Below are 20,729 nucleotides of genomic sequence, written 5' to 3'. Positions count from 1 at the left end.
TCTGAACCCTTTGATGATATTACGGACCGTAGATGGTGAAATCCCTAAATTCCTTGCAATAGCTGGTTGAGAAAGTTTTTTCTTAAACTGTTCAACAATTTGCTCACGCATTTGTTGACAAAGTGGTGACCCTCGCCCCATCCTTGTTTGTGGATGACTGAGCATTTCATGGACCCTACTTCTATACCCAATCATGGCACCCACCTGTTCCCAATTTGCCTGCACACCTGTGGGATATTCCAAATAAGTGTTTGATGAGCATTCTTCAACTTTATCAGTATTTATTGCCACCTTTCCCAACTTCTTTGTCACGTGTTGCTGGCATCAAATTCTAAAGTTAATGATTATTTGCAAAAAAAAAAAAATGTTTATGAGTTTGAACATCAAATATGTTGTCTTTGTAGCATATTCAACTGAATATGGGTTGAAAATGATTAGCAAATCATTGTATTCCGTTTATATTTACATCTAACACAATTTCCCAACTCATATGGAAACGAGGTTTGTACTTTGCCTGCAATATTTATGAATATTTATGTATAACAGGTCAAGTTTCGTTTCATCTGACATCACATGGACAAAGACAAGACCTTCTGGAGGAAAGTTCTGTGGTGAGATGAAACAAAAATGGAGCTGTTTGGCCACAATACCCAGCAATATGTTTGGAGGGAAAAAAGGTGAGGCCTTTAATCCCAGGAACATCATGCCTACTGTTAAGCATGGTGGTGGTAGTAATATGCTATGGGCCTGTTTTGCTGCTCAGAAAGAATAATTATGTCTTCTTATTCATATACTTTAATATATACCGTACAAAAAAAAATAAAAAAAATAAAAATAAAAAAAATAAAAAAATAAAAAATATACATATATATATATATATATATACATAAACAACGTATACGTTCCAAATTTATAACACTGGTTGCTGTATTTAAACGGGACAGTGGCCATGGCTCTAATTGTGCACCATATAAAATTTAAACTAATTAGTTTTTCATATGACCATTTAAGTCATACACAATTCAACATTTGAAAAAAAATCGTCATTTCGGCTAAAATAATAACACACAGTAAGGTTAGTGTGAAATGTACTTATTGACATATTCATGGAGTGCAGGTCTTGTTGTGAATACAACGTTAAGATGTGTTATCCTTTATACTTTACATTTTAGTCGACTAAAATGCTGGACATTTGGTCCACTAAAACTAGACTCAAACTAAATTAATTTAGATGACGAAAAAAGCTACTAAAACTAAAATACAATCTAGTCAAAAAAGTTTAAAGGGGAACATTATCACAATTTCAGAAGGGTTAAAACCATTAAAAATCAGTTCCCAGTGGCTTATTATATTTTTCGAAGTTTTTTTTTAAATTTTACCCATCACGCAATATCCCTAAAAAAAGCTTCAAAGTGCCTGATTTTAACCATCGTTATAAACACCTGTCCATTTCCCTGTGACGTCACATAGTGAAGCCAACACAAACAAACATGGCGCATAGAACAGCAAGCTATAGCGACATTAGCTCGGATTCAGACTCGGATTTCAGCGGCTTAAGCGATTCAACAGATTACGCATGTATTGAAACGGATGGTTGTAGTGTGGAGGCAAAACGAAATTGAAGAAGAAACTGAAGCTATTGAGCCATATCGGTTTGAACCGTATGCAAGCGGAACCGACGAAAACGACACGACAGCCAGCGACACGGGAGAAAGCGAGGACGAATTCGGCGATCGCCTTCTAACCAACGATTGGTATGTGTTTGTTTGGCATTAAAGGAAACTAACAACTATGAACTAGGTTTACAGCTTATGAAATACATTTGGCAACAACATGCACTTTGAGTGCAGACAGCCCAATATTCATCAATTGATATATTCTGTAGACATACCCTCATCCGCTATCTTTTCCTGAAAGCTGATCTGTCCAGTTTTGGAGTTGATGTCAGCAGGCCAGGGAAGCTAGGGTCGATATGGGGTTTAGCTCGCTCGTCTGCGGGAACAAACTGCCGCCATTGCTTGCCGTGCTACAGAGGACCTTTGTCCCCGAATTGCTCACACACTCCGGCAGATTCAATGGGGGTCTGGCGGCAGATTTCTTTGACTTTATCGTTGGAAATGCATCTGCTTTGAGTGTCGCAGGATATCCACACATTCTTGCCATCTCTGTCGTAGCATAGCTTTCGTCGGTAAAGTGTGCGGAACAAACGTCCAATTTCTTGCCACTTTGGCATCTTTGGGCCACTGGTGCAACTTGAATCCGTCCCTGTTCGTGTTGTTACACCCTCCGACAACACACCGACGAGGCATGATGTCTCCAAGGTACGGAAAACAGTCGGAAAATAACAGAGCTGATTTGACTCGGTGTTTGAGAAAATGGCGGATTGCTTCCCCATGTGACGCCACATTGTGACGTCATTGCTCCGAGAGCGAATAATAGAAAGGTGTTTAATTCGCCAAAATTCACCCATTTAGAGTTCGGAAATCGGTTAAAAAAATATATGGTCTTTTTTCTGCAACATCAAGGTATATATTGACGCTTACATAGGTCTGGTGATAATGTTCCCCTTTAACTAAAACTAAATTAAAAACTGCTGTCAAAATGAACAATGTTGATTTGTGGTTAAAAAGTATCTCACAATCTAGAGGTTTAGGATTCCAACCTTGGACCTCCATGGCGGTGTTTTGCATGCTTTCCCTTCAAAAACATGCATGCTGGGATGATTCTGATCCAACACTATTTATGCCAGCGATATCATCCGGCGGGGAGTTAAAAAGGCAAGATTTAAGCGTTACTGATCTAAATTATGGAGCAGAAGTTTCAGGGTTAGAAAAGTTTGGAGAGTTTGAAAAAAAGTTGATTACTGCTATGAAGTTTATGCATGAACACAACTCTGGGAATAAGTAATTACTTTCTTCTAAGCATCGGTAGTTAAACGCTGCCATGTATCATCGCAAATACGAACCTGCGAGGACCTAATCCCACTAATGATGTCTGGTGCCGCCACCGAGGAATAGCATTATTACAGAAATCTCTTTGTGTTTCTAACAACACACAAGGTGGCCACACTTAAACACGCCCCTCGCTCTCCTTGTTGTTTTGCTCCTTTTTGCCTCATTAGCCCTATTTTCTATCACCATGTAAAACCCACATGGAAGGAGAGGAGACCGTGGCCGTCTGTCACGACGTATAGTGAACATTCTCTACTTGATACGGTACATCTTGTTACCACTTTCTGTATCGACGGTCATACGCATTCTTCCAGTATGCGGTTATATGTTTACTCAGAATTGAACCGGTGTTTGTTTTTATCCAATTGACTTTGTCTATGAATTGGATAAATGGAGCACAAATAAGTAACTCATCACATTTTGTGATATTCTGGTGTGGCATCCAACATTAAATACTGTTAATATGACGCAACACAATAGGGTTGTCACTGTGAGGAGGCGTGGCCTGCAGCCCTGCAGCGAGATCGGCGACAGGTGCGTCGATGGCCCGCCTGGGCGCAGTTGTCTGATCACCTGTCACTCTACAAAAAAAGCAGCAGCCGAGAAGGACGCTCCCAGTCTATGGAACGCTCTCCCTGACCACCTGAGGGCACCACAGACTGTGGATGCTTTTAAAAAAGGCTTAAAGGGGAACATTATCACCGGACCTATGTAAGCGTCAATATATACCTTGATGTTGCAGAAAAAAAGACCATATATTTTTTTAACCGATTTCCGAACTCTACATGGGTGAATTTTGGCGAATTAAACGCCTTTCTAATATTCGCGATGACGTCACAACGTGGCGTCACATCGGGAAGCAATCCGCCATTTTCTCAAACACCGGGTCAAATCAGCTCTGTTATTTTTCGTTTTTTTTCGACTGTTTTCCGTACCTTGGAGACACCGTGCCTCGTCGGTGTGTTGTCGGAGGGTGTAACAACACGAACAGGGACGGATTCAAGTTGCACCAGTGGCCCAAAGATGCCAAAGTGGCAAGAAATTGGACGTTTGTTTCCGCACACTTTACCGACGAAAGCTATGCTACGACAGAGATGGCAAGAATGTGTGGATATCCTGCGACACTCAAACGATAAAGTCAAAGAAATCTGCCGCCAGACCCCCATTGAATCCGCCGGAGTGTGTGAGCAATTCAGGGACAAAGGACCTCGGTAGCACGGCAAGCAATGGCGGCAGTTTTTTCCCGCAGACGAGCGAGCTAAACCCCCTATCGACCCTAGCTTCCCTGGCCTGCTGACATCAACTCCAAAACTGGACAGATCAGCTTTCAGGAAAAGAGCGCGGATGAGGGTATGTCTATAGAATATATTAATTGATGAAAATTGGGCTGTCTGCACTCTCAAAGTGCATGTTGTTGCCAAATGTATTTCATATGCTGTAAACCTAGTTCATAGTTGTTAGTTTCCTTTAATGCCAAACAAACACATACCAATCGTTGGTTAGAAGGCGATCGCCGAATTCGTCCTCGCTTTCTCCCGTGTCGCTGGCTGTCGTGTCGTTTTCGTCGGTTTCGCTTGCATACGGTTCTAACCGATATGGCTCAATAGCTTCAGTTTCTTCTTCAATTTCGTTTTCGCTACCTGCCTCCACACTACAACCATCCGTTTCAATACATGCGTCATCTGTTGAATCGCTTAAGCCGCTGAAATCTGAGTCTGAATCCGAGCTAATGTCGCTATAGCTTGCTGTTCCTTCCGCCATGTTTGTTTGTGTTGGCATCACTATGTGACGTCACAGGAAAATGGACGGGTGTATATAACGATGGTTAAAATCAGGCACTTTGAAGCTTTTTTTAGGGATATTGCGTGATGGGTAACATTTTGAAAAAAACTTCGAAAAATATAATAAGCCACTGGGAACTGATTTTTAATGGTTTTAACAATTCTGAAATTGTGATAATGTTCCCCTTTAAAAACCTTTCTTTTAAAAAAAAAAAAAAAGCCTTTTTTTAGATATATGCATACTAGTTCTAGCTATTTGGCTGTTCTATCTGTTTTTATTTTTATCCATCCATCCATCCATCTTCTTCCGCTTATCCGAGGTCGGGTCGCGGGGGCAGCAGCCTAAGCAGGGAAGCCCAGACTTCCCTCTCCCCAGCCACTTCGTCCAGCTCTTCCTGTGGAACCCCGAGGCGTTCCCAGGCCAGCTGGGAGACATAGTCTTCCCAACGTGTCCTGGGTCTTCCCCGCGGCCTCCTACCTGTCGGACGTGCCCTAAACACCTCCCTAGGGAGGCGTTCGGGTGGCATCCTGACCAGATGCCCGAACCACCTCATCTGGCTCCTCTCCATGTGGAGGAGCAGCGGCTTTACTTTGAGCTCCCCCCGGATGGCAGAGCTTCTCACCCTATCTCACCCTATCTCACCCGGCGGAGGAAACTCATTTCGGCCGCTTGTACCCGTGATCTTGTCCTTTCGGTCATTACCCAAAGCTCATGACCATAGGTGAGGATGGGAACGTAAATCGACCGGTAAATTGAGAGCTTTGCCTTCCGGCTCAGCTCCTTCTTCACCACAACGGATCGATACAGCGTCCGCATTACTGAAGACGCCGCACCGATCCGCCTGTCTATCTCGCGATCCACTCTTCCCTCACTCGTGAACAAGACTCCGAGGTACTTGAACTCCTCCACTTGGGGCAAGATCTCCTCCCCAACCCGGAGATGGCACTCCACCCTTTTCCGGGCGAGAACCATGGACTCGGACTTGGAGGTGCTGATTCTCATCCCAGTCGCTTCACACTCGGCTGCGAACCGATCCAATGAGAGCTGAAGATCCTGGCCAGATGAAGCCATCAGGACCACATCATCTGCAAAAAGCAGAGACCTAATCCTGTAGCCACCAAACCAGATCCCCTCAACGCCTTGACTGCGCCTAGAAATTCTGTCCATAAAAGTTATGAACAGAATCGGTGACAAAGGGCAGCCTTGGCGGAGTCCAACCCTCACTGGAAACGTGTCCGACTTACTGCCGGCAATGCGGACCAAGCTCTGGCACTGATCATACAGGGAGCGGACTGCCACAATCAGACAGTCCGATACCCCATACTCTCTGAGCACTCCCCACAGGACTTCCCGAGGGACACGGTCGAATGCCTTCTCCAAGTCCACAAAACACATGTAGACTGGTTGGGCAAACTCCCATGCACCCTCAAGGACCCTGCCGAGAGTATAGAGCTGGTCCACAGTTCCACGACCAGGACGAAAAGTTTTTATTTTTATTAATTTTTTATTATTTTATTTTTAATACACCATAGCACTTTGAGGTTGTTTACTGAAGTACTTTTTTACAAATAAAATCTATTATTATTATTATCATTATTAAGGACGTGGTTGGTGAAGTTGGAGTTGATGAGAGAGAGAGAACCCGAAAACGAACCCGAGCCCGAGCGAGAGCGAGACGGAGACACAGACGCGGAAGGCTGAAAAGCAACTGGAAGAGCGAGACGGGCGCTAGAGGCGAGTGCTGGAAAGCAGAGCAAGAGAGAACAAGTTTATTGCAAAATAAACAAAATCTCCAAACCGTCAAGCCTGTCATGTCCGTCATTGGTGGTCCGAAGAACCCGGAGATGCGAGTCCTCCACAGTCACAATATATATTGCATAGATATACACTATATTGCCAAAAGTATTTAGCCACACATTCAAATGATGAGAATCAGGTGTCCTAATCACTTGGTGTATAAAATCAAGCACTTAGGCATGGAGACTGTTTCTACAAACATTTGTGAAAGAATGGGCCGCTCTCAGTGATTTCCATAGGATGCCAACTGTGAAACAAATCCAGTCGTGAAATTTCCTTGCCTTAAGAGAAAGCGATTGCAGCTATTTGGGATACAACACTTCGCAGACGGAAAGAGAACTTTCCAATGACCAGGTCAGCTGTGATTCTACTTACCGAAAAACGTTGTCCATTTGTCGAAGGAGAGACAATGACAATGCCGGACTGGACTCACACTACTATGTTAGATCCACTATGGACTGGACTCTCACTATCATGTTAGATCCACTATGGACTGGACTCTCACACTATTATGTTAGATCCACTATGGACTGGACTCTCACACTATTATGTTAGATCCACTATGGACTGGACTCTCATAATATTATTTTAGATCCACTATGGACTGGACTCTCACTATTATGTTAGATCCACTATGGACTGGACTCTCACTATTATGTTAGATCCACTATGGACTGGACTCTCACTATTATGTTAGATCCACTATGGACTGGACTCTCACTATTATGTTAGATCCACGATGGACTGGACTCTCACCATATTATTTTAGATCCACTATGGACTGGACTCTCACTATTATGTTAGATCCACTATGGACTGGACTCTCACTATTATGTTAGATCCACTATGGACTGGACTCTCACAATATTATGTTAGATCCACTATGGACTGGACTCTCACAATATTACCGTATTTTAGATCCACTATTGACTGGACTCTCACTATTATGTTAGATCCACTATGGACTGGACTCTCACTATTATGTTAGATCTACTATGGACTGGACTCTCACTATTATGTTAGATCCACTATGGACTGGACTCTCACTATTATGTTAGATCCACTATGGACTGGACTCTCACAATATTATGTTAGATCCACATGGACTGGACTCACACTATTATGTTAGATCCACTATGGACTGGACTCTCACACTATTATGTTAGATCCACTATGGACTGGACTCTCACAATATTATTTTAGATCCACTATTGACTGGACTCTCACTATTATGTTAGATCCACTATGGACTGGACTCTCACTATTATGTTAGATCTACTATGGACTGGACTCTCACTATTATGTTAGATCCACTATGGACTGGACTTTCACAATATTATGCTAGACCCACTCAACGTCCATTGTTGAGTGGACATGTCTTTGAACCTACCAAGAAGAAGGCTTGTAAAATTCCACTGTGTAGGGGGGGAAGCAACATGAAGGTATTCTGTTTTCTTTCAACAGAAAGATATTGTTTTAACCCAAGGACTACAAAGCGGAGAGAAGGCAGGATCTGGATTTTGAACTCTTTTACCAACCTCTTTTTTTGAAGTCTTTTACGAACCTTTCTTTGGACCGTTTTTACGACCTTTTCTGTGAAGTGTTTACGACCTTTTCTTTCTAACTGTTCTGTAACCAAAGGCAACGCTGTTTACGACCCACGTCCCTTTGGAAGCAGCTGTTGCCATGTGGTCAGGGAACGTCCAAATAAAGAAGGGAGGCTAGGGATGATGTTTGATAAGAAATTATCGAGTTCGAGCCCATTATCGAGTCCTCTTATCGAACCGATTCCTTATCGATTCTCTTATCGAATCCAGATAGGTTGTATATGGAAAAAAACACAATATTTGATTCAACAAAAGCTCACTTTTATTTTCTAAGAAAAAAAATAAATAAAATTAAATAAATGAATAAATATTGACTGTTAACACCCTAGAAAAAAAATATTGACTGTTGTTACCCAAAGTATATTAAGTGGGATTTTTCAGAAAAACAAATATATACAGTAACACAAAAACAACCTGTCTCTGTGATCACTATAGGTGAATAGCCATGCCTTGAGACATTTATTCCGGTCCATTATTTTTGCTGCTTGTGCGACATCACAGGAAATGACGTAGCTCAGTCGTTATTTCCTGTGATGTCCCACAGGGCATTTCTTGTGGGACGGGATTCGTTCCCAGGGATTCGAATAAAGAACCAACTCTTTTTCTTTACTATAGTGGCCTCGATAACGGGAACCGGTTCTCAAAAAGGGATTCGAGTCCATGGAATCGGTTCTTTTCTTATCGATCGGTTCTTTTCTTATCGAACAACCGGGAGAACCGATTTCGAACATCATCCCTAACCATTACTAACCCTAATCAAATAACTCTAAATTAAGTCTTTGTTACTTAGAATATGTTCCCCATACTAAAGTGTTACCAAAAAATCTAATAATAAAAGGGAATTGTTTAATAATATCATGAGTAGGGATGATGTTTGATAAGAAATTATCAAGTTCGAGCACATTACCGAATCCTCTTATCGAACCGATTCCTTAGCGATTCTCTTATCGAATCCAGATAGGTTGTTGTATATGGAAAAAAAACACAATATTTGGTTTAACAAAAGCTCACTTATATTTTATAAGAAAAAAATAAAATAAATAAATAAATAAATAAATATTGACTGTTACCCCCCTAAAAAAATAAAATAAATAAATATTGACTGTTGTATATTAAGTGGGATTTTTCAGAAAAACAAATATATACAGTAACACAAAAACAACATGTGTCTGTGATCACTATAGGTGAATAGCCATGCCTTGAGGCGTTTTTTTCCGGTCCATTATTTTTGCTGCTTGTGTGACATCACAGGAAATGACGTAGCTCAGTCGTTATTTCCTGCGATGTCCCACAGGGCATTTCTTGTGGGACGGGATTCGTTCCCAGGGATTCGAATAAAGAACCAACTCTTTTTCTTTACTATAGTGGCCTCGATAACCGGAACCGGTTCTCCAAAAGGGATTCGAATCCATGGAATCGGTTCTTTTCTTATCGATCGGTTCTTTTCTTATCGAACAACCGGGGGAACCGATTTCGAACATCATCCCTAACCATTACTAACCCTAATCAAATAACTCTAAATTAAGTCTTTGTCACTTAGAATATGTTCCCCATACTAAAGTGTTACCAAAAAATCTAATAATAAAAGGCAATTGTTTAATAATATCATGAGTAGGGATGATGTTTGATAAGAAATTATCAAGTTCGAGCCCATTATCGAATCCTCTTATCGAACTGATTCCTTAGCGATTCTCTTATCGAATCCAGATATGTTGTTGTATATGGAAAAAAACACAATATTTGGTTTAACAAAAGCTCAATAAAATAAATAAATAAATAAATATTGACTGTTACCCCCCTAAAAAAATAAAATAAATAAACATTGACTGTTGTTACCCAAAGTATATTAAGTGGGATTTTTCAGAAAAACAAATATATACAGTAACACAAAAACAACCTGTCTCTGTGATCACTATAGGTGAATAGCCATGCCTTGAGGCGTTTTTTCCGGTCCATTATTTTTGCTGCTTGTGTGACATCACAGGAAATGACGTAGCTCAGTCGTTATTTCCTGTGATGTCCCACAGGGCATTTCTTGTGGGACGGGATTCGTTCCCAGGGATTCGAATAAAGAACCAACTCTTTTTCTTTACTATAGTGGCCTCGATAACGGGAACCGGTTCTCAAAAAGGGATTCGAGTCCATGGAATCGGTTCTTTTCTTATCGAACGGTTCTTTTCTTATCGAACAACCGGGAGAACCGATTTCGAACATCATCCCTAACCATTACTAACCCTAATCAAATAACTCTAAATTAAGTCTTTGTTACTTAGAATATGTTCCCCATACTAAAGTGTTACCAAAAAATCTAATAATAAAAGGCAATTGTTTAATAATATCATGAGTAGGGATGATGTTTGATAAGAAATTATCAAGTTCGAGCACATTATCGAATCCTCTTATCGAACCGATTCCTTAGCGATTCTCTTATCGAATCCAGATAGGTTGTTGTATATGGAAAAAAAACACAATATTTGGTTTAACAAAAGCTCACTTATATTTTATAAAAAAAAAATAAAAATAAATAAATAAATAAATATTGACTGTTACCCCCCTAAAAAAATAAAATAAATAAATATTGACTGTTGTTACCCAAAGTATATTAAGTGGGATTTTTCAGAAAAACAAATATATACAGTAACACAAAAACAACCTGTCTCTGTGATCACTATAGGTGAATAGCCATGCCTTGAGGCGTTTTTTTCCGGTCCATTATTTTTGCTGCTTGTGTGACATCACAGGAAATGACGTAGCTCAGTCGTTATTTCCTGTGATGTCCCACAGGGCATTTCTTGTGGGACGGGATTCGTTCCCAGGGATTCGAATAAAGAACCAACTCTTTTTCTTTACTATAGTGGCCTCGATAACGGGAACCGGTTCTCAAAAAGGGATTCGAGTCCATGGAATCTGTTCTTTTCTTATCGAACGGTTCTTTTCTTATCGAACAACCGGGAGAACCGATTTCGAACATCATCCCTAACCATTACTAACCCTAATCTAATAACTCTAAATTAAGTCTTTGTTACTTAGAATATGTTCCCCATACTAAAGTGTTACCAAAAAAATCTAATAATAAAAGGCAATTGTTTAATAATATCATGAGTAGGGATGATGTTTGATAAGAAATTATCAAGTTCGAGCACATTATCGAATCCTCTTATCGAACCGATTCCTTAGCGATTCTCTTATCGAATCCAGATATGTTGTTGTATATGGAAAAAAAACACAATATTTGGTTTAACAAAAGCTCACTTATATTTTATAAGAAAAAAATAAAAGAAATAAATAAATAAATATTGACTGTTACCCCCCCTAAAAAAATAAAATAAATAAATATTGACTGTTGTTACCCAAAGTATATTAAGTGGGATTTTTCAGAAAAACAAATATATACAGTAACACAAAAACAACCTGTCTCTGTGATCACTATAGGTGAATAGCCATGCCTTGAGGCGTTTATTCCGGTCCATTATTTTTGCTGCTTGTGTGACATCACAGGAAATGACGTAGCTCAGTCGTTATTTCCTGTGATGTCCCACAGGGCATTTCTTGTGGGACGGGATTCGTTCCCAGGGATTCGAATAAAGAACCAACCCTTTTTCTTCACTATAGTTGTTGGAATAATTGTTTGTAAGTTATCACAAAAGAAACGTTGTATTATGAATGCTGTCTTTCGAGGCCTAACAAGAGGAAGAAGGCTCGTGAAACGCCACTGTGATTTCAACACGGACAGATGGCAGGATCTGCTCAACTCCCAGAGGAACTCTCTTTGAAGTGTTAAACAAACTCTCTTTGAAGTAATTCACAAACTCTCTTCCAACTATTTGGTAACCGAGGTCAACGCTATTTATGACCCGCTGCCCTCTTGAAGTCACTGTGGTCAGGAGACGGGAGGGGTTATCCATTGTCCTCCAACACCTGCCCCAGCTGGATCCAGGAAGAGCCCAAGCCCGAGAAATCCTCTTCTTGGACTTCAAAGCGACCGAAAACAATGACTCTTTTACACACTTACCATTCCTGCTGTGACATATGTTGGTGCGTGAACATGGAACATCTGAATTAAAAGAGGAGACGAAAACCTTCTTCGTCAGAGCGTGCTAAGACACTGTAAGAGGTTACAGGTCGACGCCGTCTCTCCTCAATTGAGTCCAAATTGAATTCTGTCTCTGTTTGATTCCTTGCCTTTTGTCTTGTTTAATAGATATCACAGTGTTTGAACGTGACAATAGTGGTCTCGATAACGGGAACCGGTTCTCAAAAAGGGATTCGAGTCCATGGAATCGGTTCTTTTCTTATCGATCGGTTATTTTCTTAACAAACAACCGGGAGAACCGGTTTCGAACATCATCCCTAGAGAAGGCGTACAATTTTTCGCCAGAGCGTGCTGAGACACTGTACAAGGGTACAGTGTCCGAGCATCTCTCCTCAAATTATTGTCCTGTTTAATAGATGTCATCAGTGTTTGAACCTGACCATAAGGTTAGGTGGGATTTACCCTGGATAACCTTGGCCGGTAAACGGGTGACATATGTTGGTGCGTGAACATGGAACATCTGAATTAAAAGAGGAGACGAAAACCTTCTTCGTCAGAGCGTGCTAAGACACTGTAAGAGGTTACAGGTCGACGCCGTCTCTCCTCAATTGAGTCCAAATTGAATTCTGTCTCTGTTTGATTCCTTGCCTTTTGTCTTGTTTAATAGATATCACAGTGTTTGAACGTGACAATAGTGGTCTCGATAACGGGAACCGGTTCTCAAAAAGGGATTCGAGTCCATGGAATCGGTTCTTTTCTTATCGATCGGTTATTTTCTTAACAAACAACCGGGAAAACCGGTTTCGAACATCATCCCTAGAGAAGGCGTACAATCTTTCGCCAGAGCATGCTGAGACACTGTGCGAGGGTACAATGTCCGAGCATCTCTCCTCAAATTATTGTCCTGTTTAATAGATGTCATCAGTGTTTGAACCTGACCATAAGGTTAGGTGGGATTTACCCTGGATAACCTTGGCCGGTAAACGGGTAAGCAATAAATGGGGCCTAAGTTTAAGTCTGTATATGCAACCTGTTTATGCGTATATTTTTCTTCACCGAAGGCGTTCTTTGACACGTGTGCGAGGCGAGTTCAGGAAGGCAGCGCTAGTAATTAGCTCTCACCATGCTATGAAATGTGACAACTGGAAGTGAGAAAGAGTCTGTAGCGTCGGACCGGTGCATTCAGTGTGAATGACGCTCAGGAGCAGCAGTTAAAACGTCCGACAGACCTAAAGTCAGCATTACTATCATGGTGTTAAATTCCACACGGACAAAAAAACAGAGAGCAGTTACAGAATGTGCAGCCGCTACTTGGAATTTAGAAGGAAGAGTCGTGAGATAGCTTGAAGACGCAACACAAAGCGCCTTCGTCCCGAGACGACTTTGCAACATTTAATTGTTACAAACATTGCTTTATCTCGAAAAAGGATCCGACTGAACATATTTTCTCATCGTGCCTTCGGGGGGCATTATTCTGTTCCCTGCAGCCTTGCTGAGATATATTACAGGGGAGACGAGTAGAATCCGATTGGTGTCACACGGCATTTTACGCTCGGCGACAACAGCGGAGAGGAAGAATAGAAGTGCGGCTCATTTTTCTTAATTCAATCGCGGATTTTTTCCCAGCGAAGATGCAACGGAGTGTGTTGACGCTGATAGCACAATGGTGCGCGTTCATTATCCCGCAAATACAGATCTCCTGAGGGATGATATCAAAGAGTGTTATGCAATGCAATACTGTAGTACAGTTTGTCAGTGCTCAGACAAATCAAACAAAAGAGATGTATTCCACATTAAACGCCACTTTTTTTCATCTGTTCAATGTGTGATTGTGAGCGAAACTGAGGACGGCAGAACACATCTCAACAACAGAAAACACTTAACTCAGGGGTGCTCACACTTTTTCTGCAGGCGAGCTACTTTTCAATTGATCAAGTCGTGGGGATCTACCTCATTCATATATATAATTTATATTTACTTATTTATGAAATATATGTTTTTGTTAACAAGTTAAAGGTGTTTAAGGATAATGCAAGCATGTTTAACACATATAGTTAATATTGTTAACAAGTTAAAGGTGTTTAAAGATAATACAAGCATGTTTAACACATATAGTTAATATTGTTAACAACTTAAAGGTGGTTAAAGATAATGCAAGCATGTTTAACACATATAGTTAATATTGTTAACAACTCAGGAACACTTCAGAAACCCACTGTCAGTAACTACAGTTGGTCGCTACATCAGTAAGTGCAAGTTAAAACTCTACTATGCCAAAGCGAAAACCATTTATCAACAACACCCAGAAACGCCGCCGGCTTCGCGGGGCCCCGAGCTCATCTAAGATGGACTGATGCAAAGTGGAAAAGTGTTCTGTGGTCTGACGAGTCCACAGAACTCAAATTTTTTTGGGAAACTGTGGACGTCGTGTCCTCCGGAACAAAGAGGAAAATAACCATCCCGATTGCCAACTTCACTGGTTTTGGGTTTTGTATATTGACACCTCGGACAGCCGATACGTGCAATATTACCCTTGATTGTTTGGCAGTGTGGTGCATTCAGGGACAATCTAAAAACAGTTTGTGAGGATCTTGTATGGTATTTCTGAATGGTACAACTTTGACTCTACGGTGGCTTATTTTGCAGGCGTACTCAACTAAAAAAGCACAAATAGAGTCACCACCAAATATTGAAACCGTGCAAAAACCGAAACTGTATAAAAAAAAGACATATTTGTGGTGAATTAAAAAAAAAAAATTTAATTATAAAAAATGTTTGTATACCGAATCATACTGTATGTATGATTCGGTATACAAACATTTTTTATAATACACAAATTTAAACCGATTTACCACTGTATATGTTTTTATTTCAAACAATCAACATGTTATTATATCATGAATCAATTTGTTATGAAATACATTTATCGTCATTTCCAGACTATAGGCCGCTAGACAACAGGTGAGGGGGAAAAGTGCTTGAAGGCATGTGTAAAGTAGTTATGAAAAAAACAACAGGAAGTGCCACCAAAATAAGAGCGCAGGACAGGAACAAGCACTAAACACAGACGAACACCAACAAAAGCCAACATAAAAGCACGGGCTGGTGTAAGTAGCTGTGACAGCTACTTTTTTTTCCAACGCTTTGCAACCTGCGGCTTACAAAGTGGTGCGGCTAATTAACGGATTTTTCTTCGCTAACGGACATAATGTTTTGTGTTCGACAAATAGTTTTCATTAAAACACAAGCAGAGACACTGAAAAGGTATGTGTCACGGCCAGGGCGCATTCCAATGCGCCCTCATCTTTGCGTCCTGACCACGCCACGCCCACAACTGGGAGCTAGCTTCTGCAGATAAGAGGGTTCATGACGACGACTTCTGTTTTGTCTGATTAGCCGTTTTACTGCCGTGTTACAGACACAGTTTGGAAACAATTAAGGTATGTAAATAAAAATTTACAAAATCTTTCTGTGTAAAAACCGCATTTCACAACGTATGTACTTCCGGCTTATAGTCCAGTGTGGCTAATACATGGAAATATATTGTATTCTTCTAAAATTGAGTGGGTGTGACTTACATACCAAATAGTCCCGAAAATACGGTTGTTATTTTTCTCACAATTCCCATGAAATATGCATAAATTGGCCCCCGGTTTACCCAAATACCCAAACTGTGTTGTTGTTTTTTTAGCATATTGTGCTTGATAGTAGGGCGCCTACCTTTAGATGGCTCAGTACGCTTGGGAAGATCCAATGTGTCATAGTTTTTGTCATTCTCACCATTTTTTCTACCTGAATAGGGGAGAGAGAGGAAGACACGACGTCATACACTCAAAAAAGGAGCTCACGATCTAAAATGCAGTCAGAGAATAATATCATTTCAAAGATCAGAGACTAGTACGTGTAGTATACGTATATATATATATATATATATATATATATATATATATATATATATATATATATATATATATATATATATATATATATGGTAACACTTTAGTATGGGGAACATTATCATCATTAATTAGTATATATATATATATATATATATATATATATATATATATATATATATATATATATATATATACATTTATGTATATGTAGGTATATATTTATATATATATATATGGTAACACTTTAGTATGGGGAACACATATTCACCATTAATTAGTTTCTTGTTAACATGCAAATTAGTAACATATTGGCTCTTAATTAGTCATTATTAAGTACTTATTAATGACTTATTCTGCATGGCCTTAATATACAACCAGTAAGCCATTAACTAAGAGTCTTCCCTCAATAACCTCAGAATTATTGCTTATTAGTAACCCTAACCCTAACCCCAACCCTAACCCTAACCCTAACCCTAACCCTAAACCCTAACCCTAACCCCAACCCCAACCCCAACCCTAACCCTAAACCCTAAACCCTAACCCTAACCCTAACCCTAACCCCAAACCTAACCCGTATATGTCCCCCTAGTGTCCAAATAACTCTAAATTAAGTCTTTGTTACTTAAAATATGTTATGGTAACACTTTAGTATGGGGAACATATTCACCATTAATTAGTTGCTTATTAACATGCAAATTAGTAAAAAATTGGCTCTTAATTAGTCATTATTAAGTATTTATTAATGCCTTATTCTGCATGGCCTTATTATACAACCAGTAAGCCATCAACTAAGAGTCTTCCCTCAATAACCTCAGAATTATTGCTTATTAGTAACCGCAACTTCTTATTAACATGCAAATTAGTAACATATTGGCTCTTAATTAGTCATTATTAAGTACTTATTATTGGGACGGCGTGGCGAAGTTGGTAGAGTGGCTGTGCCAGCAATCGGAGGGTTGCCATTAACTAAGAGTCTTCCCTCAATAACCTCAGAATTTTTGCTTATTAGTAACCCTAACCCCAACCCCAACCCTAACCCTAACCCTAACACCAACCCCAACCCCAACCCTAAATCCTAACCCTAACCCTAACCCTAACCCTAACCCTAACCCTAACCCCAACCCTAACCCTAATATGTTCCCCTAGTGTCCAAATAACTCTAAATTAAGTCTTTGTTACTTAGAATATGTTATGGTAACACTTTAGTATGGGGAACATATTCACCATTTATTAGTTTCTTATTAACATGCAAATTAGTATCAAATTGGCTTTTAATTAGTCATTATTAAGTACTTATTAAAGCCTTATTCTGCATGGCCTTATTATACAACCAGTAAGCCATTAACTAAGAGTCTTCCCTCAATAACCTCAGAATTATTGCTTATAAGTAACCCTAACCCTAACCCTAACCCTAACCCTAACCCTAACCCTAACCCTAACCCTTATATGTTCCCCTAGTGTACAAATAACTCTAAATTAAGTCTTTGTTACTTAAAATATGTTATGGTAACACTTTAGTATGGGGAACATATTCACCATTAATTAGTTGCTTATTAACATGCAAATTAGTAAAAAATTGGCTCTTAATTAGTCATTATTAAGTATTTATTAATGCCTTATTCTGCATGGCCTTATTATACAACCAGTAAGCCATCAACTAAGAGTCTTCCCTCAATAACCTCAGAATTATTGCTTATTAGTAACCGCAACTTCTTATTAACATGCAAATTAGTAACATATTGGCTCTTAATTAGTCATTATTAAGTACTTATTATTGGGACGGCGTGGCGAAGTTGGTAGAGTGGCTGTGCCAGCAATCGGAGGGTTGCCATTAACTAAGAGTCTTCCCTCAATAACCTCAGAATTTTTGCTTATTAGTAACCCTAACCCCAACCCCAACCCTAACCCTAACCCTAACACCAACCCCAACCCCAACCCTAAATCCTAACCCTAACCCTAACCCTAACCCTAACCCTAACCCTAACCCCAACCCTAACCCTAATATGTTCCCCTAGTGTCCAAATAACTCTAAATTAAGTCTTTGTTACTTAGAATATGTTATGGTAACACTTTAGTATGGGGAACATATTCACCATTTATTAGTTTCTTATTAACATGCAAATTAGTATCAAATTGGCTTTTAATTAGTCATTATTAAGTACTTATTAAAGCCTTATTCTGCATGGCCTTATTATACAACCAGTAAGCCATTAACTAAGAGTCTTCCCTCAATAACCTCAGAATTATTGCTTATAAGTAACCCTAACCCTAACCCTAACCCTAACCCTAACCCTAACCCTAACCCTTATATGTTCCCCTAGTGTACAAATAACTCTAAATTAAGTCTTTGTTACTTAAAATATGTTATGGTAACACTTTAGTATGGGGAACATATTCACCATTAATTAGTTGCTTATTAACATGCAAATTAGTAACAAATTGGCTCTTAATTAGTCATTATTAAGTACTTATTAATGCCTTATTCTGCATGGCCTTATTATACAACCAGTAAGCCATCAACTAAGAGTCTTCCCTCAATAACCGCAGATTTATTGCTTATTAGTAACACTAACCCTAACCCTAACCCTAACCCCAACCCTAACCCTAACCCTAACCCTAACCCTAACACTAACCCTAACCCCAAAACTAAGCCGTATATGTTCCCCTAGTGTCCAAATAACTCTAAATTAAGTCTTTGTTACTTAAAATATGTTATGGTAACACTTTAGTATGGGGAACATATTCACCATTTATTAGTTTCTTATTAACATGCAAATTAGTAACAAATTGGCTCTTAATTAGTCATTATTAAGTACTTATTAATGCCTTATTCTGCATGGCCTTATTATACAACCAGTAAGCCATTAACTAAGAGTCTTCCCTCAATAACCTCAGAATTATTGCTTATTAGTAACCCTAACCCCAACCCCAACCCTAACCCTAACCCCAACCCTAACCCTAACCCTAACCCCAACCCTAACCCTAACCCTAACCCTAACCCGTATATGTTCCACTAGTGTCCAAATAACTCTAAATTAAGTCTTTGTTACTTAAAATATGTTATGGTAACACTTTAGTATGGGGAACATATTCACCATTAATTAGTTGCTTATTAACATGCAAATTAGTAACAAATTGGCTCTTAATTAGTCATTATTAAGTACTTATTAATGCCTTATTCTGCATGGCCTTATTATACAACCAGTAAGCCATCAACTAAGAGTCTTCCCTCAATAACCGCAGAATTATTGCTTATTAGTAACACTAACCCTAACCCTAACCCTAACCCCAACCCTAACCCTAACCCTTACCCTAACCCTAACACTAACCCTAACCCCAAAACTAAGCCGTATATGTTCCCCTAGTGTCCAAATAACTCTAAATTAAGTCTTTGTTACTTAAAATATGTTATGGTAACACTTTAGTATGGGGAACATATTCACCATTAATTAGTTGCTTATTAACATGCAAATTAGTAACAAATTGGCTCTTAATTAGTCATTATTAAGTACTTATTAATGCCTTATTCTGCATGGCCTTATTATACAACCAGTAAGCCATCAACTAAGAGTCTTCCCTCAATAACCGCAGAATTATTGCTTATTAGTAACACTAACCCTAACCCTAACCCTAACCCCAACCCTAACCCTAACCCTTACCCTAACCCTAACACTAACCCTAACCCCAAAACTAAGCCGTATATGTTCCCCTAGTGTCCAAATAACTCTAAATTAAGTCTTTGTTACTTAAAATATGTTATGGTAACACTTTAGTATGGGGAACATATTCACCATTAATTAGTTGCTTATTAACATGCAAATTAGTAACAAATTGGCTCTTAATTAGTCATTATTAAGTACTTATTAATGCCTTATTCTGCATGGCCTTATTATACAACCAGTAAGCCATCAACTAAGAGTCTTCCCTCAATAACCTCAGAATTATTGCTTATTAGTAACCCTAACCCTTACCCTAACCCTAAGCCGTATATGTTCCCCTAGTGTCCAAATAACTCTAAATTAAGGCTTTGTAACTTAAAATATGTTATGGTAACACTTTAGTATGGGGAACATACTCACCATGAATTAGTTTCTTATTAACATGCAAATTAGTAACAAATTGGCTCTTAATTAGTCATTATTAAGTACTTATTAATGCCTTATTCTGAATGGCCTTATTATACAACCAGTAAGCCATTAACTAAGAGTCTTCCCTCAATAACCTCAGAATTATTTTTTAATAGTAACCCTAACCCTAATCCCAACCCTAACCCTAACCCTAACCCTAACCCTAACACTAACCCTAACCCCAAAACTAAGCCGTATATGTTCCCCTAGTGTCCAAATAACTCTAAATTAAGTCTTTGTTACTTAAAATATGTTATGGTAACACTTTAGTATGGGGAACATATTCACCATTTATTAGTTTCTTATTAACATGCAAATTAGTAACAAATTGGCTCTTAATTAGTCATTATTAAGTTCTTATTAATGCCTTATTCTGCATGGCCTTATTATACAACCAGTAAGCCATCAACTAAGAGTCTTCCCTCAATAACCTCAGAATTATTGCTTATTAGTAACCCCAACTTCTTATTAACATGCAAATTAGTAACATATTGGCTCTTAATTAGTCATTATTAAGTACTTATTTTTGGGAC

The 20,729-nt window shown here is 39.2% G+C and overlaps 1 protein-coding gene across 2 annotated transcripts in view; it reads right to left on the bottom strand.

The window, feature by feature from the left end:
- LOC133623017 (splicing regulator ARVCF-like) overlaps window positions 1–20,729 on the bottom strand; it is a 670,015-nt gene that overhangs the window by 66,995 nt on the left and 582,291 nt on the right. For both annotated transcript variants that reach the window (XM_072914236.1, XM_072914237.1), the window contains one exon: window positions 15,891–15,962. In XM_072914236.1, the coding sequence (XP_072770337.1) occupies window positions 15,891–15,962 (72 nt within the window). The remainder of the gene's footprint in view (window positions 1–15,890; window positions 15,963–20,729) is intronic.

This window comes from Nerophis lumbriciformis, linkage group LG12 (assembly GCF_033978685.3).
Source record: "Nerophis lumbriciformis linkage group LG12, RoL_Nlum_v2.1, whole genome shotgun sequence".
In the NCBI taxonomy this organism is placed as follows: domain Eukaryota; kingdom Metazoa; phylum Chordata; class Actinopteri; order Syngnathiformes; family Syngnathidae; genus Nerophis; species Nerophis lumbriciformis.
The sequence above is the reverse complement of the archived record's forward strand: the minus strand, read 5'-3'. Positions and strand labels throughout refer to the sequence as shown.